This window comes from Mchenga conophoros, linkage group LG20 (assembly GCF_057382185.1).
Source record: "Mchenga conophoros isolate Kocher_MC1m ecotype Shallow Benthic linkage group LG20, M_conophoros_male_GT1.1, whole genome shotgun sequence".
Lineage (NCBI taxonomy): Eukaryota > Metazoa > Chordata > Actinopteri > Cichliformes > Cichlidae > Mchenga > Mchenga conophoros.
This window is the reverse complement of record NC_140545.1, coordinates 859,251-882,975: the sequence shown is the minus strand read 5'-3', so window position 1 is coordinate 882,975 and position 23,725 is coordinate 859,251. Positions and strand designations below refer to the sequence as shown.

The 23,725-nt window shown below is 41.2% G+C and overlaps 1 protein-coding gene across 6 annotated transcripts in view; it reads left to right on the top strand.

The window, feature by feature from the left end:
* The first annotated feature begins 2,337 nt into the window (after positions 1-2,337).
* cacna2d3a (calcium channel, voltage-dependent, alpha 2/delta subunit 3a) overlaps positions 2,338-23,725 on the top strand; it is a 131,966-nt gene continuing 110,578 nt past the window's right edge. For 3 of the 6 annotated variants that reach the window (XM_085261157.1, XM_085261161.1, XM_085261156.1), the window contains exons 1-2: positions 2,339-2,989; positions 3,282-3,363. In XM_085261157.1, the coding sequence (XP_085117283.1) occupies positions 2,865-2,989; positions 3,282-3,363 (207 nt within the window). In that variant the 5' untranslated portion in view covers positions 2,339-2,864. Of the gene's footprint in view, positions 2,990-3,281; positions 3,364-23,725 lie in introns of all 6 variants that reach the window. The other 3 variants (XM_085261158.1, XM_085261159.1, XM_085261160.1) reach the window with 3 other exon arrangements.

Sequence of the window (23,725 nt, the reverse complement as noted above, 5' to 3'; positions counted from 1 at the left end):
CAATGTACACAAATGTGCAGCCTAATGTGTGAAACGTACAGGGTTTTTTTCTCATGAAGGAACCTGATACCTAAAGGCGGTCATTGTCCGTTTACCTAGCCTGTTCCTCCATGGTTATCACTCCCTCGGAGTTCCTGTCTCATGGAATCTCCTTCATGCTCTTCAGTTTCCTGTTCAGGAACAGCAAACCTTCTGGTAATGATGATACGTATTAATGTGCCATCCTAGAGGAGTTAGACTACCTGTGCAACCTCTGTAGGGTTTCACGCTAATAGTAGTGACAATGATCCCAATCAAGTGCAACACTAGTGAAAAAAGCAGTCAAAACAGATGAGGAGGGAAAATGCTTCCACCTGTAAAACCATTCCTGTTTTGGGGATTGTTTCATTGCTGCCCCTCGAGTGCACCTGTTGTTCATGTCATTAACACCCAAACGCAGCTGGAACTGATTAACAACCTCCCCTGCTACTTAACTGACCAGATCAATATCCCGGTGGTTTAACTGACTTAATGTTGTAATCTGATTAAAAACATGTTCCTTTATTTATTTGAGCAGTAGTCGTCTTAATTAAAGTCTCTTAACACCAGTCCATCCTTGTTGTGGAAGCACAAAGAGTTCCAATCAATGTTCAGGTTAATGTGTTGCAAGAAAATAAGTTACAAAGTGATGTGTTAAGTAACACATTGTTTGCATTAAACTAGATGTAAACTGCAGGCCAGAAACTGTTGATTCCATGCAAGCATCTGCACAGACCACATGCTGATACAAAGCTACGAACTTTTATATTATCAACTGGTAATTATGTAGCATGGCATCACAGGTCATCTTGTGGAGTAATGCAAAAGTAATGTAATGAATTGCGTAACGACTTACTCTCTCCAGAAAGTAATTAAGTAGGATAATGCATTGCTTTTTTGGAGTAGACATCAAAGTCCCGACTCCTGCGGGAAAAGTAATAAACATAACTGTTAAGTAAAAGTCATATAATGAAATCTTTCCCCATTTATGCCATTTTAACGCTTCATGTCTGTCAGTAGAACGAGCTATTAGAGTTTTTGCTTCACTAATTTACTTTTTATGTAGATTTGTCATCCTCGTGGCCAGAATCGACACAACAAGTCCCAAAGCTGACTGAATGTGACTTCCCTCTGTAACAATTATGGGTGTTTTGTATGCTTGACCCAAGCCTGCTGTTCACACTGGTGTTCGACCCATATATGTCAAAGGTGACTGTCACGGTTGACGCTGGCCAACCGTGTGGATGTGAGGAAGGAGGACCCAGGCGCAGAGCTCTGAATGCAAGCAGTGCGTTTATTTACAGCGAATGGAAAATAACAATAAATCCTCAGTGCGTTCCTGACTCCTGTGACATATCCTCTTCCCAGTGTTAGTGTTCTTTGTCCCCACTAATCAGTGTCTGAGCACCCTGTGCTCGCTGCCCTCTCGTCTCCACACTTCTCCTGGGGAGACAACAAAGAGGCAGCCGTCAGACACGCCACAATGCAGCAGAGTAAACTTACTAATTAGTCAAGAGACTAACGTGAAGCCACGCAACGAGTCAGAGAGAGCTCCACCACACTCTTAAGTAGCTCCTCCCACGAGGCTTGATCAGCTGCAGGTGTGTGTGCCAACCACCTGGCAGGGCCACACCCACCAGGCCTGAAGGTGCCTGTAAACAGGTGCTCCCAGATACACCTGCATCCACCCACCTACACACACACACACACACACACACATACCTGCACGCTGGGAGAATGAGGGATAGCAACACCAAAAACACATATAATATAATACAAGTCCATAACTGCTCAGGGACCCTGGGTCGCTGAGCAGTGACTCTTTTGTAGGCATGCAATCTTCTAAGCAACCCCTCTGCAGGGGTAGAAATAGGCTATTCAGTCAGTGTTGATCCCCCTCCTGTGGTTTGCCAGAATCCTTCCTTCTACGTGAAATGCGATCCATCACAGAGGGTCCGTTGCCTGGGGGTTCTCATCCTCTTTCACAACCCATATGCCCACACACTGCCAGAGCAGACTTATCTGGTCCTTCCCTTTTTCTACCAAGGGGCCAGACACCCCGATTTCCTGCTGTCTTTTTTTAAAACATACACACTTTCTTTTTTTGTTCTCCCACTTTCATCAGCACTTTAGCAGTAATTCCTGCTTCAGTGAACTGGGCATACAGCGCATGACTTGATCTGACATGAAAGCTAAAGGCTATAGCTATTATAGCCCTGTGAATGAAGAAGACGGAGAACGACAGGGGCAAGTCCCAAGTATGGCGCAATTCAACAACAACAACAACGGCATCCTCTGTAGCCTTTCCTCAGACTGTGTGTGTGTGTGCGTTTCCGAGCGCGCACCAGAGTGCGGGAGAGAGAGAGAAAGTGAGAGAGAAGACCAGTCGCTTCATTCAATTGGAGTGGGCGTGCTCTTGTGCGCTGCATCGTTTGATGATCTCCCCGCTTCCCCCCCAGAACCTCCACTCTGTGCTCTCCGTGGCTGAGGTCGGCCAATCTAAGCGACCGAGAGGACTTTCCGTGCCGGTGAACACGAGCTCCACTTTCCGTCGCTCGGCATAGCGGGGTGCACCTCACCGGTCAGCGGGGCCACACCGCAGCACTTTGGATAACTCACATAGCTGAAGATTCTGCCGTTTGCCAAAGCGCATCGCCGCGTCCCACGCCAGCCGAACAGCTGGACATGTTACCATGAATAATTTAGTCAGTCAGCACAGGTGACTTTTAAGCTCCCCATTTTATTTTTATTTTAAAATTTGGATTCTCTGGAGGGAAAAATCTCTACGGTGGCAGCATAAGCTCAAAACTCGCTCTGAGCGCGTAGGGGCGTTATTTTTGCCCAAGATGCAGGTGGATCGGAGCGGTGTGCTTTTCAGTGCTGGGTCTACGTGGCTCCTCTTACTTTTCTCAACTCTAAGCATCAGGGTCACGGGGGTGGGAGGAACCCACCAAAGCATCCCTCCGTCTGTGTAAGTAGATGTCCTTTTACGCGAAAGTGCTGTTTCAAAGTGGTTTCAAAGCAAGACTTTATACAAAGACAAAGAAAAAACCCGGCAGTGTGTCCTCATCGCTTCAGTCTTTTATTTTATTTGAATGCACTATGTGTATATATATATATATATATATATATATATATATATATATATATATATATATATATATAACAACTTTATCTTCACTTTAATCTATTTATTTATTAACTTGTTTTTTCCCCATTTCTGGTTTGGCCTGTGCACTGTGCCTATTTTTTAATATCCGCAGGGTGAAGCTCTGGGCATCAGCGTTTGGTGGGGAGATGAAGTCCATCTCAGCAAAGTATTCTGGGTCGCAGCTGCTGCAGAAGGTGAGCTGGTTTATTAACAGAACTCAACTCTTCAGGCGTCAAAACAGAAGTACACCCTTGAAGCTTTAAACAATATTCAAATTTCCAGATGGTTTATCTTAGGTAGGTTTTTTCTTTTCTGTGAACACTAAAAGAAAGACAAGGTTGTTAAAAGAGAGTCTTTTAACAACTGTAAATATGTTTTTTATTATTTAAAAAAAAGATTTGCATTCTTGGGGAAGTACCGAGGAGTGAATATACCCAGTACACAAACTTCACTTTGTCCAAAACTGCATTGATGTGATTCTGCAGCAGACTGTTTATTTAAAAGCTTAAAATACCTTCTTTTTGAATTGTTGGGTAGATGTGAAACATAACGCTTGTGAGAGAAACTGAGTGGTGTTGGGTAATTTTCGAGTTGAGAGAAATGTCACTTTTCTGCTCTTAAACGGCAGGATGTGTGCTTTTTAGCCACTTGAGAATCAGTAATGCACTTTGACTGTGTAAGCATGGATTTAAAAGCATATTCGGAACACATGCCATTTAAATAGGTGTCATTTCTCAAGCACTGTGTTCATGCACACACACACACACACACACACACACACACACACACACACACACACACACACACACACAAGTTTACTGTCAGAAAAAAAGCATTAAGCTATATTTCTCACACATGTAACACCCCCTTACCTCTTTTTATGCCTCTCTGCAATCTCTTTTCGGCGCTCTTCCACTCTGCTTTGTGGCATTAATGCAAGATTCGAGTTATGATGGAATGCAAATTTCCCTAATGGAGGACCACTTTATGAAGCTTGAGTTAAAACTGGCTAATGGATAATTAGTGGATAAAAGGCCAAGTTGAAACTAACCTCTCAGTGGGCAGTCAGACAAAATGCTACACATGTCAAATCAAATCAAATCACTTTTTATTGTCACATCACATGTGCAGGCACACTGGCACAGCACATGCGAGTGAAATTCTTGTGTGCGAGCCCCACAAGCAACAGAGATGTGCAAACACAACAACACAAACGAGCAAAATACAAGAATGGCCAACCTGAAACTAATAAATATATGTACAATATATAATAGTGTATGCATTTCTGGATGTGTATACTAAATATTTTCCTACGTGTGTGTGTGTGTGTGTGTATACACATTTTTACAAATTAAATAGTAAAAAAATAAAATAAAATAATAATAATAATAATAATAATAAAATATATAAAATATACAGAGTTGAATATGTGCAAAACAAGTGGCATTTATATACAGTGTGGAGTGCATAATGTTGAAGTTCCAGTAGTGAAGCTGAGGTGTCTATGACGTGTTCAGCAGTCTGATGGCCTGATGGAAAAATGTGGCCACAATCTCAGGACTCTGCTGGGTGCAAAGGACCACCCTGCTGTAAGGTGTCACACAGGCCAGGGTGGAGGTCTGACGTGGAGCAAAGAAAACGGGAGCCGCGTGTGTCATGTACAGTTCCACGCCCAACGTACGTGGCCACACACTTCATATTCATGTGCGCAGTCACATCGTTATACGTGGGCCTACAGCATGGATTTCATCAGCAGCTGATAAGGCAGCTGACTGGTGTTATCTTTTTGACAGGATAAAAACTGTTCCCCCTTTTCATCTTTTTTTTTTCTGCCTCCAAAAAGAAGATAACCCTCCTACAGAGTAATGACCTCTTTATGAAATGCAAATTAAGGCCTCTGGGTTAATTGAGCAAAGAACAGACTTGGCGACCACTTTGTCAGGAAAGTGCATTTTCCACACTAAACTGTTATGATGCAATTGTGTCCACATGCACAGTCCCACAGGATGTGCAGGATGTGTAAATGCACACATACATACACACCTGTAAGTTTTGCTAACAAGTCACATCATCCCATCTATTATGCCATGTTGTGTGTCCAGTCTAGTCCAATAGCCTTTGTCCAGGAATGCTGAGAAGGGAGCACATGTACCTTGAGGGCACAGATGCTTTTAAATAAGCAGAAAGAATGAAGCATGTACACTGTTGTACACTGAGACGAGGATGGTAGTGAAGAGAAAAGACTAAAACGTGCGTGTGTTTTTCCCCCAGGCAGAGGACAGATGGACTCAGCCTCTCTTCAGTTATCTTTCTGACCCTAGCGTAACTAAACTCCCTTGGAAATGACGATACTTCTGTATGAGTCGCACACATGCCGCTTTTTCGGTTCAGCACCATCTTCGCCATCAAACCAGCACGAAGAAAGAAATAGTTTCTAGTGGACAAATTGCAAATTTTAAAGTTTCCTAATTACTTTGTTGCACAGAATATAATCTAAACAGTACGCTAATCTTAATTACCCTGGCACAGAAGTACCATGAAGAGGAAATAGTGCTCAGCGGCATTTACACTTTGTTTTTTAACAGTTTTGTGTTGCACCTATTGTGCTTCATGCTGCTTCTTTGTGTGTCAAATTAAAATGCCGCTAATTGAATTCGATACTTCCTTTGTGTTGACTCTGCTTTAATTTGATGCTTGATTTGACTTCCTATTTAATCTTCCTTAATAAGAGATATTCTACAGAAGTGCACAAGTGTTGTTAATCATAATTAATAGTACAAAGCCTAGAAACAGTTAACTTAATTCCTGCTTAATTAACTGAGTAACAGCCCTAATTCAAATACGCTAGTATACTAAATTAATATTGCCAGAAATAATTCACATAGATCTTTTCAGTAATTTCAGTGAGAATAAAAGCAGAATAATTTTTAAATATGTTTATGACTTGGGTGACTTTTTAGTATGATTCTCAAAAGGATTTGAGCTTCATCAAATCAAATCCATTTGAGAAATTTCAACTTTAGTGCAAAGACACTGATTTGTTGGGAATAAAATCAGTTGGGAGCAGATTTTTCTTTTGTCCTTCTTCTGCGGTTCTGATCTGTCATCCCTTCCCACGCCATCGCTCCCTTCCTATATCCATCGGAAACAGCTCTTGTTTCAAGGTTATACCAGTCAGGACACGTGTGTGTGTGTGTGTGTGTGTGTGTGTGTGTGTGTGTGTGTGTGTGTGTGCTTGTGTGAAGAAGAAAAAAAGCTATGATCAATAATGCCTTCGGTCTGTTACAAATCCAGTATTAGCGACTCATCTTCTCATATGCATACTAGCGGTGCATGTTCAGCGCAGTGTAGCTGTATTCGCACACACAGATATAAAGGAAAGGAGATTTCTGTTGGAGACACATTAACCATCTCCCACTGATAGTTAGAATTAGCTCTGTGTGTTTTACCCTCTTCACTGCTATTTTGTTGAGATCTTTAATTTCATGTATCATTGAGCAACCTGTCTATAAGAGCCAGGCTGGCTGCGATGGCTGCGTCTGTGTGCGTGTTGTTGGCTGGCTGGACCAGTTTTCAGCTCGCTGATGTTATGGCTTTCTGGAATCAGAGAAGTGGGACATTATGCGAGGCTGAAATAACTTCAAGCCTTTTGGTAATGGAAGATACAAGAAAAATGATCAGGCAGCAGGATTGCCACTGTGGCTGTGTGAAGTTTCCTAATGCACGTCTGCGATCCTATTTTTAAAAGCATAAGCTGAATCTGAGAGCGAGGAGTAGGCAACAGGGTACGTGCTTGCACCGTGTGCGTTAAGTTAGCATACCTAAAGTACGTTAAGCGTGCTCAGTCGCACATGCACACACCATCTCTCACACAGAGGCACATACGCAGAGAAAAAGAGCAGAGGGTGACGTGAAGGTGTAATGATGTGTGACAAGGCTACGCTGGAACCGATTTGCTTGGGTGGGGAAGAAGAGTGTGCGTGTCTGTGTGTGGGTGCACATATAGTTTTTTTATGCAACGATGCCACATCATTTACTCTTACAGAAGGGCTTAATGGTTTAAGGCACTGGCATGTCAGTTGACAAGAATCCTCAAGAATGAGTTGAATAAGACCGAGCTAAGTGGCTCCTCAAAAAGAAAATAGTTGTTAAGTTCTCCAGTCAAACGTGCTCCACGTGTGTCTCTCTGAAATCGAGAGAAAAGGTTAAGGAGGATAAAAAAGAGCAAAAAATTTGTTTTGCTGGGATTATTTCTATTATCTTAACAGAATTCATTTAATTGATGGATGGACTAATCTTCAAGGAAGATGAAATATGTGTTTATATGATATAGTGACAGTGTTCATCTTGTAGTTTCCATCCCAGCAGCGCACACCGTGCAAAGCTTTTCTTAAATCTCCTTATTTTGGTGAAGTATTGTCAATAAGAACGTTTGGAAATTAAAACTTTCCAGTTTGATATTTACAAAACAAATACGACATGTGATTAAATGCTATCATACATCGGTCAATTCTGCTTTGTATACACTTGTATTACAAGCCAGTACTAAGCGGTTTATTTGACATAAGCTTTCAGAAATCTAACGAACACATTAATAAAAACACAAATGATCATTTATGTCATTCGGTGCCATATCAGGATCTTCTGAAGGATGTTTTACAACTTGTAGAAAAAATTCTGGTTTTATTTCAAATTAAGATTTTAGTCCCACTAACCAGTTTTAACAGCACGACTAATTGCCTGCTTTTGAAATGGAAATGATTCGATATATATGTATATTTAAATATATATTTTTAAACCCTCATTTCAAATTAATTACTTATTTGGAGGACAGCATGACTGACTATAACTTATATAATTTAAATTTCATTTAGCATTTTTTATTTATTCTACAAATGTTGTGTAATTTTCATTTTAAATAAAAGAAGAAGAACCTTTTTTCATACATAAATGAACGTTTCTATGTTTACAAAGCAAACGGTCTCTTTGTTAGCAGCGGGTCTGTTGCTAAAGTGGGAATGAAATTCTTAATACACCCAACGGGTCTTCCAATAGCCATAGTTCTCTTTTTGGAATTTTATGGAGAGATTTTAAATTCTGCAAATGCACCCAAATTACACATTGGATAATAACAAGTATCTATAACTGTGACTATGTTATATATTAAGCTGCAGAAATTAAGGGCCATGGTAATTATCCTTCAGAATTACATTTGTAGATAAAGCTTTAAAACAGCATTTAGATATGTGAATATTATCAGCTTGTTTTATAAACTTTGAAAAATGTCCTGAGGTGTGTGGCCTGACTAAAGCTTTTCTAAAATTGTGGCTCATGTAAGTTTTCACTTGACTATCAAAAAACAGAAGAAAAAATACTTATTTTGAAGAGCACTTTTATTTTTGTCTCTTTTTGCCCTTTATTTGACTTTCTATTTCTATGTGCATGCGTGTGTGTGCGTGTGTTTATGGTTGAAGTATGCATGATGGTGCCAGTCTGCTGCCAAGGGTGGGTGATGACTGAGGCGTTCCAGTGTAACACGGTGTCAGTGAGGGGGAGACGGCTGCAGATTAGATTTAGCTTTGGGAAAATTGAATAGCTGTCAGGTTTGGTTCAGCATGGCTGGCAATGAGGTGAGAGAAGGGAGTGTGTAAGGGTGTGTACTGATGACTGTCCCGCTTTCCCTTACCTCCCCCAACCCTCCCATCTCTTTCCTCGCTTCCCTCTCCCACCCTCACTTGTTCTCATTGACCAAAGCGTGATCTTGCTAAATTTGACTCCTTCGCTGCTCCTAGATGGCAAGAGGTGAGAAAGTGATGTGTGTGTGTGTGTGTGTGTGTGTGGGTGGACAGGTCTGAATACCCCTGTGAGGACCAGTTTGAGTTTCAGATCAGGGGAAGGCATTTTAGAAGAAGCGAGGACCTTTTCCCTCAGTTTTCCCTTTTTCACACCCTGCAAACAGCTTTTTGAAGGATAAGGCTTGGTGTTATGGTTAAGACTAGAATTGGCTCAGGGCATAGACAGTATAAGAAATGGATGTAGCTGCAGTGACATCATCCACTGGTTTATCCTGTTATGAAGCCACAGTCTTGTTGTCCCATAGCTTTTCCCTATGCCTGGCAAATCCATATTCAATCCATAATAATTTGTTCAATATATTCACTATACATCCTCCTTCATCTCACCTATGTCCAAATCATCTCCACCTTGCTTCTCTAATTTTGTCTCCAAACTACTCATCCTGAGCTAAAATAAACTGCCCGTTGGCACAGGAAAAAGTATGTATAGGTAAAGCTAGAAGGAACAACACAATCTAACAAGCGATATCTTCTGATGAGGAATAAAGGGAATAGTGCCATAGCTACTAACTTTCTATGTTAAAACAGCAACACACAGTCATTAGTGTGAGATGCTGAAAGTGAAGCCAACGTCGCACTGCCAAGAACTGCTGTTCCTTGAATGGCCACTTGAGATTGGCGCCAAATTGAGGCACTCCGTGTCTGTAGCGCTGGTGACTTGTTTAATTATTTTAATCCAGTTCTGTGACACAGTATATAGATTCCTGCACTGACACCATGCCCTAGGAACCTGTGCTATAGTTTTAGTGAGTGGAATTTCAGTATTTTATTTGTGACCCTATCAGATAATTAGAAGATAACTGCGTCTGTGCAATGCATTCATCACACTACAGATGCACCTTTGTTGCCAAACTAGTATTAACTTGAACTATATGCTCGACCCTCCCACCTGAATATGGCAACTAGCTTAAAAAATGCTTTATAAGAAATCATGCTCACTTGGTCCATTTTTCTATGCAAATAAGGGTCTGGATTCATAAATCTGTTAGAATTACTTGTGAATAATAATACAGACAGTCCCTCTTAAATGAATTTTATTTCCCTGCAGTCTGGCCACAGCCTCAGCTGATTGTTAAGGTTAGGTTAAAGGACTAGCCTCTGTGAATGTCCTCACAAAGATAGATATGTAAAGGTGTGTGTAAGCGAGGAAGAGGAAGAGCAGGAAAAGAAAGAGGAATGCCGTGTCACAGAGTTAATTACAGCGTTAGCTGACAGGAGTGAAGCCTGTGCTGCTATCCTTTCATGTCCTAGCTGGCCTGCTTTAGCCAACACAGCCACTCACTCATACTGTAATTAGTGCTTTGTTGGTGAGAAAAGCTTGAGAAAGCCACTATGAATCAAACACCCTTTCTTTACTGTAGAGAGCTCAGGAGCAAGCAGTGAGGTCCCTTTGCTACCAGATTAAAGAACTTAAATTCTTAAAGAGCTAAACTGCTGACATTGTATTTGTGAGCTTAGAAAAGTCAAGTGCCTTTTGATGGCTTGTTGTGTGGTTTTTGTGAGTTTTCCCCAAATTCTCTCCAAGTTGATTTATAAAATTTGTCTGTATATATATTTGATTTAGTTGCTGATTTACATTTGCAAAGAAGCTCATTTTTGTGTCCAGTTCCTGACATTTCCGCCAGAGATGGACAAACAAACATATACACACCTAGTGTTTGCTTGGTGCTGCTGGGATGATGAATGTGAACTTTGAAGATAAATATCCACTGTCATCGGCGGCTCAGCTCTGCCTCTGTTGCCCTGCAGATAAAGAGGATCTCACTGTGGCTGCACAGGACATTAATGAACACACACACAGATTTGTGTAATTATGACAGATTGTTCACCTGGCGTGCACCAGACTCAACTGCATACAGAGAGTAAAGATTAGCCAACTTGGTAAAGGGGTGGAACTAGTACTATTAAGCACATTAAGGCGCGCAGCACCGTGTGAAGGACTGTCTGTGATTTGCAGCTGTCGACATCAATCACATAGCCTTTTGTCTGGATCCACCCTGCATGCTGTAGGTAAGGATTGCTCTTATAAAGAAATGCTGTCAATAGGAAAATGAACATCGTTGTCATTATAGCTGCGCCATCAATCACAAATCCCTCCACGTATGTGTCTATGTGTCCTAAACTGCTGCATGCTCAGGTCATTCTACGTATTCATTATACTTTCTTTCTTTCTTTCACTTTTGTGGCTTTCACCTTTCTGTCAACTCTTTCCTTTGTCAATATTTTCACCCATGCGTTTATGCACTTCTTTGCATCTCCCTCAGTTAATCTTCTCTCCTTCCCTCTCGCCTTTTCTCTCAAAGTCTCTCGACTCCCTCCATCCCTCTGCTTTAATAATGGATAGGATGCAGCTACAGCACTACAGAATACATGGAAGCCGATCTTGGGACACCGCAGTGTTCGGAGCAAGTGTTAAGCCCACACCCGCAAAAATAGTTCCGCTGGCTGTAGCACAACGCCCTGCACTCGGTGCTCTTGCTGACAGCTTTTGTCCCAAGTCACCCTTTTGCTTCTACTTCAGCTGTGCGAACTTACACACACCCACATAAACACATTTAGTTTTACTGTGCTCTATGGAGTCCTTCAACACGCCCTGTTTGTACAACACTTCTTATAGACTGTAAGAGCGCTGCCAACTCCGGCTCAGTGGGACAGCAGTGGCCCCTCCTCATCATGACCTTCACCTGCACTTGCAAGCAACTAACACATGCACACAACGCAGGGTGGAGGAGTACAGTTGTAACTGAATAGCAATGTAGCAACACACATGAGTATTATTAACAGATCTTGTCTGATATGCATACTAAAACCCGTGCATATACGTCATTAAATGTATTATAACTTCCCTGTGTGTTAGTGTAACGGAACAGTAATAGTGACGCATACATTAAATGACTACAGTAAATTAGCAGTGCCTAATGTGCGGATGGCATAGAGGCAATGCTGAGCAGCAAGCAGTGACGAACGATTACTTGCATAGGACACTGGGGATCAGTATCAATCAATCCTGACCTGTATTGATTACATGGTGTTGTTTGGCATGGAACAAAGACAGAAGGCATCAGAATAATATAGAGCACAACTAAGTACCTCAGACTGCAGCACCACATCCATAAAGTGAGAATTTAAATTCCATTGCTAGGTGTGAGAGTTTGTGATGAAATTAAGACGATGCAATAAGCTATGAGACAGCTGATTAGACCAGATGTTAGACACTGGATCAAATCAATGATGTCAATAATAATGATCACTTTCAGAATAAATGTGTGTTGAAATCAATGCTGTGTGTGATGTATCTTTTTAATATGACAAAATGCTTTGTTGTGAATTTATTTGCCATTTTTGAAACTTTCTGAGGGCTATGATGACCATATTTTCTCTCTACTGTTATCTGTTTGCTTGTTTGCAAATAAAAGGTAATGCTGTCATGAACAAATAGCCAAATATACGGTCGAACACCTTGATGCTGAACTGATGGTGCAGCACTGTTAGATGTGCTCGGAGGAAAGTTAGACTTGTTTGTACACTTACCAAGTGGCTATTTTGTAAACCTTATCAGAAGCTTATAAATACTAGTTGTATTAATGTGGCTTAAATATGAAATAATCTAATTATTTCATAATCAAGCTACCTGAAATTCGCATGTCTTTAAAAAGTTAATATTTAAAGTTAATATTTGCAGGCTATCAGAATCAAAACTTTGCAGGCATTTGGTAGGTCATCGTTGTTTTGTTCTATCTTGCTAAACAATTTTGTGTTACTGAACACAATTCCTGGTTCTTTGATGACAGAGTGAGGTGTATCACTATGGGAACTGCCTTGGCGTGACCAACTACAGAAGCTCATATGACACCATATCTGTCCATGTTCATCCTAACACAGCCAACCAGCCCCTCCTCATTCTAAGCAGTGCTCAAGCAGGGAGGGAAGTGTTGGTGAAACACCTCACTCTGCTATCAAAGAACACTCTTTTTCTCACTATGGGAGATGTAGCTCACTCCAAGATTGTGCCAGCCCTCTGAAGCTATGCTCCGGCACTACTCGAGGATCTCAGATCCTGGACCCGAGGCACTAGATTCCAGCAATGCCTGAGCCAGGGATGACAGTGCAGCAACATCCAGCTTATTAAAACACACAAATGTCTGTAGTCGAGCTTGCTGCCGGAAATTTGCAGCAATTGGACTGACACATCTCCGTGTAAAACCCAGGATGGTGGGAAATGCTAGCAGCTCTGCTGTGGATCACCGGGATGATATATCCATCACCAAAGGTTGGGTTGGGTCTCAAACATGCTTTAGTGAATCCAGGATCCATGTGCAAACAAGAGAGTTAAATTGAATGAGTCTGTAATTCATTAACTCGCTTGGCTGTGGTTAGAGCCAACAGCGGAGCAGTTTTAAGAGAAACTTCAACCTGGTGTGGGTGAGGATGGTGTATCTCCCTGTGCACCTAAGACAGAAACCCCTGTGATTGGGAGTGGCCTTGGCTCATCCGTTAGAAGCTGAATGATTCTGCTATCCAGTGTTTGGATGGCCACTGTGGAGCTATTAAAATTAGTGACAGCCCCTGATCCCTCACTCTGATTAATGCTGGAGAGATCGGGCTGAGCAGGGGAAAGCATAATGCAGTGTGTTTGGCCATGGGTGGGCCAGCGGATCCACGAACCGCGGGGCATCTGCGTCTAACAGGAAGAAAATCACTGGACAGTTTGTGTTTTAGAGATCTACGGAAGCCTGGCTCTATCTCTGCCATATCTGCTCCATAACCTGCAGGTGCAGTCTCCATTCTCCGAACAGTGTGTACAGAATACCTGGCACGTGAGTGGCTTAAAAGGTGAAGAGCCATGTGCTACGGCAACTGTGGAGTTGTCTGTTTTCACTAAAACATGTTGCCCCCGGAGACATGGCAGAAAGTGCTTCAATGAGCACTGTGCGGAGCTCCAGCACATTTATGTGAGCCATCATGATTCCAGCCTAACCTGACAGGGATGCATCTGTGGTCAGAGTCACCAAAAGCCGGTGGATTCCTCCATGGCCGGAGAGTCACGATACATAACGGTGTTATTTTTACACTGTGACCGAGATTGGCGGTGAGGGCACACCCGTAGAGATGTGATACACCGATGAAAATTCCTCATCATAAGCAGCCCCGAATGCAAATCAAATATTACCGAGGCCATGAGGCCGAGACAGAGTTTGAATCGCATGTTATTTTCCCCAGCTGAAAAAGGGAGAGACAGTGACTGAAGGATACGAGCTTCCATTCTGAAAGTGTGACGCGATAAGAGATGGAGTCTTAACCCCGGGTACTGTGTACACTATCCGGTCTCCAAGTAGCTCTTTTCCAGGTTCACTGTGAAACCAAGGCCGGTGAGCTGATTCACGGCACCAGAGCCTCTGATCTGCTCTTGTTTTTCTTTTGAAATTGGTGGTGGGGGGCTGCCCTTGGTAAACCGCCAGGTTACAGGAATGCACACTTTATTTCCTTTGTTACCCCCCAAACACAATAAAGTGTCTGATGACCCTGGGCTGTACTTGGTGACACTGACAAAGTGCTTAGGAGAGCTTGGTGTGAATTGTCCAAGAGTCTCCCTCCCTGAACTAGAGGAGATGGGGACTGAGAGAGTGCTGCTGGTGAACTGGGGACTTCTGAGTGATTTGGTTACTCCTTCCAACACCTTCCTTCTCTTTGGGGGGAAGAGAGGAGGGACACAGAATGTTGCTGGCATGCTAGGCTGAACGTTTCTTTTTCTGTTTCTGGGTGTGATGGTTTGCTCTTTGCAGCAGCTGCTGCACAGGAATGCTTGCAGCAAGGTCTACCTTGATCTGGCGGACCTCCTGTCTACATTCTGGCCCCACTCTGCCTACCCCTCACAGCTGCTGCTAGTAGGAGCCTCTTGCCATCAAACAGGTCGCATTCTGCCCTTATAGCATCCTGGGCTGTTGGCCTTGGAATATCAAGCTTGGCAGTAGCCAATTTATTCAACTTCGGCTCCACTTCGTGGCCTAGACTCCTGGTGTCCTCCAGGTTGTGGAAGGCAGAGTTGTCGCCACCCAGCTTGCCCATGTTTTGGTCGAGGAGGTCCTCGAACAATGGGGGCAAGAGTGAGGACTCTTATTCCTTAATGTCCATCCAGCTCGTGGTGGACGGGGGGTTGGCATGTTTAGTGCCCTGTAACGTGTTAGCCCGAGTTACACAAACATCAGCTGCCTTGTTAACTTAAACCAGGAACTGCTGGAACAGCTCACCTTGACATGATTGCTGTTCCACAGTGCGTAACTATAAGTGCACTTCTTTCGAAGGACTCAGCACAATCCAGACTGGAACTAGAAAACTGCATTCGGCAGTGTACTCTTCTACAGGACACCTGAGAACTGTTAAGCAGCTAACCAAGTTAGTCTGGGTGTGCTGAGGAAGCTCAAAGTAAGAAGAAAGGGAGAATGAGTAAGGAGGGCCGGCTGTGTTACAAAGAGGGGGTGGCGCCCTGATCATGGCCCGACAGGGCTGTCATAGACAGACGTGGTGTCACTGGAGCTTCTGTAGTTGGTCACACCAATGTGATTCCCATAGTGAAACAGAGCGAAGTTATAAAAAAGGACTTATTTTTACAGACAAGATTAATTGTACTTTATTAGACCTTTCAAGTGTTCAGGTGAAGTGTCTATATAAGGTCCCCAAGGTTTGCTGAACCAAAAAAAAGAAATTACTAGCAACATTAGCATGTTGTACTGCAGCTTGATGTTATGTCAAATTTGAGCAGCAAAACTGAATATCATGCTATAAATAAAAGCTGATGCTTGTAGCAACACACAGAGGAGTAATATCTTATGAAAAACACTTAATATTATATGATATTTTTATGTAGTATTTTTTAATTCAATTTTGAAAGCTTCATTTGTTAAAATGATTTGCTGTTATATTGAAAAACATATATAACATATATATAAAATAGATGAATAATATAGATAGAATAAATATATAAAAAAATAGATGGTGCCGCGCTGTATGCAAGCATTGTCCATGTGAGAAGTTCATGGGCTACAGTGTTGCCAGCTAAGACAAACAAGAACTGAAAAACACATGATGAATATGTTTTAAAACAATGTTTGTGGCATTCTGGTTACATGGTCCTTAACACTGTGGATATACTGACGTCATGCATGCCCACATGTAGCCCACAAAGCAGGCACCATCTCAGTGCTAGCAAAAGCAGTTTACTCTGTGATGCGCATATATCTCATCCCAGTGCGCTCCTGGGAAATGATGTGGAACAAGATCTTCAGGTCGCATTAGCGTGACAGTGATGTTTGCCATTGCAACTGCAATCTGTCAAATCTTTCAAACCCAGGTAGCTGCATGTTTTAGAGGCTGGCAAAAGACTCGGGCACTGGAGACTCTGTGCTTCTACTGTAAATATGGAGTGATTTGTAGACTTTGTATATATTGTTTAACCCAGTCATTTGAGCACAGTACAACATCATTAGCTTATGTTCAACACTTACATCAAATTGTTCATTATGTTTATGTGTTCAGTTCAACTTCATGGTGTCTGCTGATAAATGTTCTGCGGTTCTCAGCAGTATTCTTGCCAGCCGTATGTGGTACATTTACCCCCCCCCCCCTTTTTTTCTTTGTGAGGGCTTCAAAGCAAACTCAAATGAAACTGCAGTCCAGAAAGTGTAATAAAGCTCCACTTGCAAGGATGAATATTGCCTTTATATATCCACCACAATGTTTTGCTCTCTCATTCCACTTTCACGCTAGCTGCTGCTGAAATCAATCTGAGGCTGTGAAAATACAGAGAGTGGAATTGGGAAGCAGCAGGCCACATTGTATGTGTTGCTAAGCATGAAAAATATTTTCCAGGACTTTGTTGAAACCAACTCAATTCAAGCATGTACAGATAGGTGGTGGACTATTAATCAGTTTTGTGTGATCAGATTAGACCTGCTTCTGGTGCCGTTGTGCTTCTGGTGAACTGTATCATGCTTCCCAAAAAAGAGTGAAGATTATGTATCCTTGTACTTATACGGTTTAACGCAAAGGCTGCATTTTCTTCAAAAATGCATTAAATTGGGGGCAGATATGTTTTCACGCTGGCTTAGATTAGCCAGGAGCTTCTGTTTTTCTGTGTGTGTGTGTAGGTTGTGGGTACACCACAATGGTGTGGCATGTGAGGACAGTGAAAGATGTCGGTCATTAGAGAGAGCTCAGATTTGGCACCCACTACGCGGGGCAATGGTGCATACCTAACAGACGCAGTGCACCCTGGGACAAACTCCTGAGCATCTCTACCAGCTACGCCATAAGGCCTTATGTGTGTGTTTGTGTTGGTGTACAGCTGTTCTTCTCAGTAGCCTCCAGGCAGCTTTTAAACACTGTGTGAATGCAGCACACAGTCAGGAGGTGCTGCTGGATTGCTTGTGTTGAAGTAGCTATATGTAAAAATAACACAAGACAACTTTCTGTGCATTTTATAGATGTCGAATCACTTAAAACAATATTAATCATCTCTACTTCTAAAGTGCTCATTTAAGGTACAATTCAAAGTTTTAAAAAGAAAATTCTAACAAAAATTCAGAACAAAAAATCTGGGGGCCTGCGTTTGATGTGGTAGATTTGTGGGAAAAAACAAAACAACAACAACAAAAATGAATATATTCTGTAAGTAATATTTTTTTACAGCAAAGCAATGTGTTTGTTGTCACAAACAAATGTACAGTCAGGTCTAGAAATATTTGCATGTTGGCTTCTTTGTGTCTGTCTTGCAACACAAACATTGCAACATAGACACTCATCATATATTCAAGAGGTTTACAAAAAGTTTAAACAAAAATAACACGTTATTCATTTGGTCCTTTTCATTGCATTCATCTATTATCCTTCCATTTCCCCTTTTCTTATACTCAGGACACTGGGAAAGCACAACAAACCTGAAACAATGAACATATTGTAGTTCACTTAATTATTCCTTCATCTCATTTTTAGTTATGACTAAAACATCTCCAGCAACCAATTTGGAATGAATAATAATAATTGCATTAATAATAATAGTGCAATAGTGCAGTTTATGCCTGTTGTCCCCGCTGTGTAAAGTCTGTCTGTCTAAAAACAGGAGTATCTGTTTAGAGATAACAGAACATTTATAGCTACAAAATACCAGAATTTGAAACATTGTAATGAAGCCCAACGCAAAACAGCCTTCAGTTCTAGTTTATTAGTTACAGTGTGTTACTGTGTGTCTATCTCCTCTTTAATGGCCTAAGATATGACGATCTTTACTTTCTAACCCCCCAAAATAATAAAAATCTCCAGTTGGTTTGCCACTGCATTTTCAGCTTCTTACTGGGTGCTGTGCCATGTGCTGAAAGTTGAGGAGCCAAACAGCCACTGTGCATGATAGCTGTTTCCAGCTGCTTATCTGCTTCCTTTTAGGCCCTGCTCTCGTCTCACTATATGACTGAGTGGTCTGTCAAGGCTGTGGTTGCATGCATGTGTTTTCACATTCCTCCCCATTCGTTCAAAGTGTATTGATCGAATTTTGAGACATGTCCATGTAATGATTAATTCTCCATTCGCCTCCACTGATAGATTGGGTTACGGCAAGCGGGGCAGCAGGGAAGGTGCGGTAGCCAGCCAAGAGGAGTTTATGATCCATGCCTTTTTAAAAGATCTTTAAAAAGATCTCTTTCACTAATGTGTGTTTGATTGGAATTTACAGTTTACCTACATTATCTGTGTGTGTGTGTGTGTGTGTGTGTGTGTGTGTGTGTGTGTGTGTGTGTGTGTGTGTGTGTGTGTGTGTGTGTGTGTTTTACAATCTCTGGCGAGTGTCTCTTTGCCACCAGACACAGGACTCAGACCAACATGCTTTTGAGGCAAGGAGGACAAGCGTGAAATTAATTGTTCCACTTCATCTCCGGCCAGCGCTCTTCTTTTGAGGGAACAATTTGTCGGCTGCCATACAAGGGAGAATATAAGAGGAGGGGGGCACAGCAATGGCTTGGCGTTTCCTGAGAGATCCTGTGATCCAGCAGTGATTTCCTGCTGTGGATTTCGGCTGGCGCCTCTGTCCCCTACTTAAGTATACAGAGTGTTTCACAGGGAGCAGAATGCAACATCCGTCAAGCTGCAATTGTTTCAAACAGTTTCTCAACCCCTCTCTCTTCTTCTCCCATTTCTTCAGACAGACACACTCAATAGTGCCTCAGTGACATGATGGCAACAAACAGAATTAGCCACAACTACGTGACAGCCTGAGGCCCTTCCACTTCTCTCTTTCCTCTCCTCACCTCAGCTCTACTCGTGTTCTCACCTCCTGTCTCCTCCTCTTCCCTGAGCCATGTTCACTGTAATTACAAACATGGCTTTGGGGAATCTGTGGCCCTTTATGTTAAATGATGACAGTGCGAGACGTCTGTTCTGGTGAAAATATTTTAGGAGAAAACATGCTCGTACTTTCCCATTAAAGAACACACGCAACCACCTGAAAGCACAAACATGCCCAAAGTGCACTCCATCCTAAGGACAATCAATTCCCAATTGCATTTCTCTGTCCTGGGATTTAATTTAACAATTTACCAAGGTCTTCGTCCGGCAGGTTATTAAATCGCCTGCGTTTCGAAATGTCCAAAAAGCAATGCAAATGTTTCATATCAGAGTTAAAATGTTATTTTCTGAGGGATGACGTTGATATATTGGTAAATTCAGTCATACTGCAAAACACCAAAAACTCTTACATATAAAATATTTTTCAAGCATGGAGTGTATAAAGAGTTCATTATGCAGACGGTGTGTCCGCTCTTATAGACAGTATTATATATTCTACTTTTAACCACGCAGCAATGTACTATTAAATATTAAGAGGAAAAAGGGTCCAGGCTAGTGAACGTGAACGTCAGTGCTGCATGTTTTGAAATGCTTTCAAAAATGCATTTTCCAGTAAGAAAGGAAAAGTGGTTGTTAGATCTCGAGATGCACACATTGAGTTTTGCTGACTAACAGTGAATTTGAAAACGGTTTGTTTACAAGAAAACTCCAAAAAGCCCCAAAGATTAAGTTGTACTAGCTGGTCTGGGTGGCTCTCACTAGCAAAATACACGAGAAGATTTGGGGAGTTTTTCTGCACAGCCTGAATGGAGGCTGTTACCTGTTGATTTTGACATCTACTGCTGTGTATTGAATGTTGTTACCAAGTCTTTAAGGATGACAGAATGAAAGAAACAACAGGACGAGTGTTTAAATTGATAGTAATGGTGCCTTGAGCTTCGTCTACCCTTTACTTATTTTCATGGCCTTTTTCAAACATCGACACAGTTTTTTTGTTTGTTGCAAATTGGACTCACTGGTCTCGTTGTCCTTCACACACACAGACACACATGCTCAAACACACGTATTCACGAGCTTCTCTGAGTCTCTTTTGTTCATCAAACCAGACTCATCCACTTGTAGTGAGACAAGCATGCAGAGGCTAACAAAACACACAAGGATGCTTTTTATGAATGAAAACAAAATCAAATAATGCGTGGCCAAATATAGACTTGTAATTCAGGGTAGTCTACTTGCCTTTTTAACACATGCTTCCAAATTCTTCTTTCTTTTTTCTCATATGAATTTTTCTAGCTTTGTTAAAAGAACATCATTATCTTGTTTAGTGTTTTGGGGCCCCGACATGAGTCGTTAACATACAATCAGTAATCAGTAAAAATCACACGTTCTTGCTAAAGTTTTGTTCATATAGTCATGTCTGTCCACAGATGTTTTGAGTGTAAGCATTCACTTTGTGCACGTCTGTGTGTGTATGTGTGTAACAAAGGCGGGGCATCCAAACAGCTGTGAGATTATGAGCGAGTTGGCCAAGTTGAAGTGTGCTCTGGTGACGCGTAAAATGAGCTGGGATTTGGGGGATTGGGGTTCAGAATTACTGTGGAGTGAAGTTTTCCCCCTCATTAATCACTTCACACTTTACCACAATGAAATGGCAATCATAGATACCAACACATCCAGTATTATGTCTGCAGTCTTTAAATGATGACCTCCAAGCAGACAGAAGCATTGTTAGTGTGACAGCCGCCCTTTTTTACACATTTCATTTATCAAGTTCTCTTTGTATGTAGTTGTTTGTGTCTACATGCAGGTTTGCTCGTCTATTTTTTTAGGCCTTGATGTAGCAGTTGTAGCAGAGTTTAGTACTAAACCTTTAGGTACTTTGTTGTGTGTCTGTTGAAGAGAGGAAAGCAAAGCTGGGTGTGCAGAACAATGAGGTGTAACTGTGAGTGGTAGGACAACAATAAAGACTGAAAAATAGAGTAATGATTGTATGGAAAAATCTGTGTTGATTGCAAAAGGTTTGACATAACAACATTGATTTCACTATTTTATTACATGTACTCTTGGGATTGTAAATAAGGTCATTATCTTTAGTCACACATGCACTTTATTCTTTTCAGAAGCCTTGAAAACAGAAAACTTTGTGCTCAAAGCAAGTCACACCATAGTATGCAATTATCACTAGCTGATGTGCTTCAATCCTAGTGGACATGAGCAGGTCCTCCAGCATTAACTTGTTGTGTTGGAACATAATGTGTTTTCAGATAACTCCAGTAATGCTGCGGGACATAGTAGCAGCCCTGTAGTTTAAAGGCCTTCTTTCTGTTGACCGTGGCTCAGGGGGAATCGCATCTGTAACCGGAAGGTCGCCGGTTCGATCCCTGGGCTCTCTGTCCTGGTCGTTGTGTCCTTGGGCAAGACACTTCACCCTACCGCCTACTGGTGTTGGCCAGAGGGGCCGATGGTGCGATATGGCAGCCTCGCCTCTGTCAGTCTGCCCCAGGGCAGCTGTAGCCTCCACCAGTGTGTGAATGTGAGAGTGAATGAATAGTGGAATTGATTGATTGATTGATTGATTGATTGATTGATTGAATCTTTATTTTGAACATGTTGAAAAAGTATAAAAAAAAATAGAATTAAAAGAGACAAATGAACAAAGCAAACAAAAGGAAAACGAGCAACCACAACTCCAAATAACGTCCATGTTCAAAAAGGAGCAGGAAGAAGCATAAGCTTATTTAATCCCACCCCTTTTCCACTATCTAGTATCAATAGACTACAGAAATACCTCCTTGTAATTACATTATATGTTATGTGTAATTTTTTTTTTTTTTTTTTTTAATATATACACATATATGTTTCTATCTATCCATACCTACGTATATACACACATACGCACATATACACATTTTCAATAACCCCATTAACACCTGAAGGATACACAACCTACAATTTTATATATATTTAATATATATATTTAATATATATATATATATATATATATATACCCATACCAACAAACCCGTGCATGCGCACACACATGAAAATATTAGACAAGAACACCCTATCAAATCTCTACCTTTTCCCTGTACCCTGTAAAAACCATATCCTTAAACCGCTTTTTAAACTGCGCCATGCTTGGACATTGCTTCATATCTTTACTTAGTCTGTTCCACAGCTTCACTCCACACACAGAGATGCAAAAACGTTTTAATGTTGTACGGATACGAGGATGTTTTAAATTTAATTCCCCCCTCAAATTGTATCCCCGTTCCCTTTTAGAAAACATTTTTAGAATATTGTCAGGAAGCAGGTTATTTATTGCTTTATATATAATTTGTGCTGTGAGAAAATGAACCAGATCTGTGAATTTTAGAATTTTTGATTTTAAGAATAGTGGATTTGTATGATCTCTGTAACCAGTTTTATGGATTATCCTTATGGCCCTTTTTTGCAATATAAAGATTGATGATAGCGAACATTTGTAAGTATTGCCCCAAACCTCTGCACAGTAATTCAAATACGGTGCAATCAGGGAACAATAGAGAATGTGGAGTGATTTGTGGTCCAGAATGTGTTTTACTTTACTCAAGATTGAGACACTTCTTGAAATTTTGTTATGTATATGATTTATATGAGACTTCCAGTTTAATTTATCATCTATAATCACACCAAGAAACTTATGTTCAAGTACTCTTTCAATTTCCACACCATCTACATGAATCTGCACTTGTGCATTTCTAAGGGAATTCCCAAATAAGATAATTTTAGTTTTACTTAGATTTAGCGATAGTTTGTTCCTGTTAAACCATTTTTTAATTTTGCACATTTCTGAAGTAATTGTATCCAGCAGCTCCTTTAGATTCCCCCCAGAACAAAAAATATTTGTGTCATCTGCAAATAATACTAATTTTAATATATCAGATGCCTTACAAATATCATTTATATAAATAATAAATAATTTTGGACCCAGTACAGAGCCTTGTGGAACACCACAAGCAATGTCCAAGCATGATGAGGAATGGACACCCAGCTTCACAAATTGTTTCCGGTCACTTAAATAATTTTTCACCCATTGCAGTACAACCCCCCTAATCCCATACCGTTCCAGTTTATTAATTAATATGTGATGATTGATTGTGTCGAATGCTTTCTTGAGATCCAGAAATACTCCAGCTGCATACTGTTTCTGATCTATAGCATTCGTAATCTCCTCAATTGATTCGATTAATGCCAGAGATGTTGATCTTTTTGATCTGAATCCATATTGACTGTCAGAGAGTAATTTATATTTATCTAAGAATTTGCCTAATCGTTTATTAAACAGGTTTTCTAGGATTTTGGAGAATTGTGGTAGTAAAGAAACAGGCCT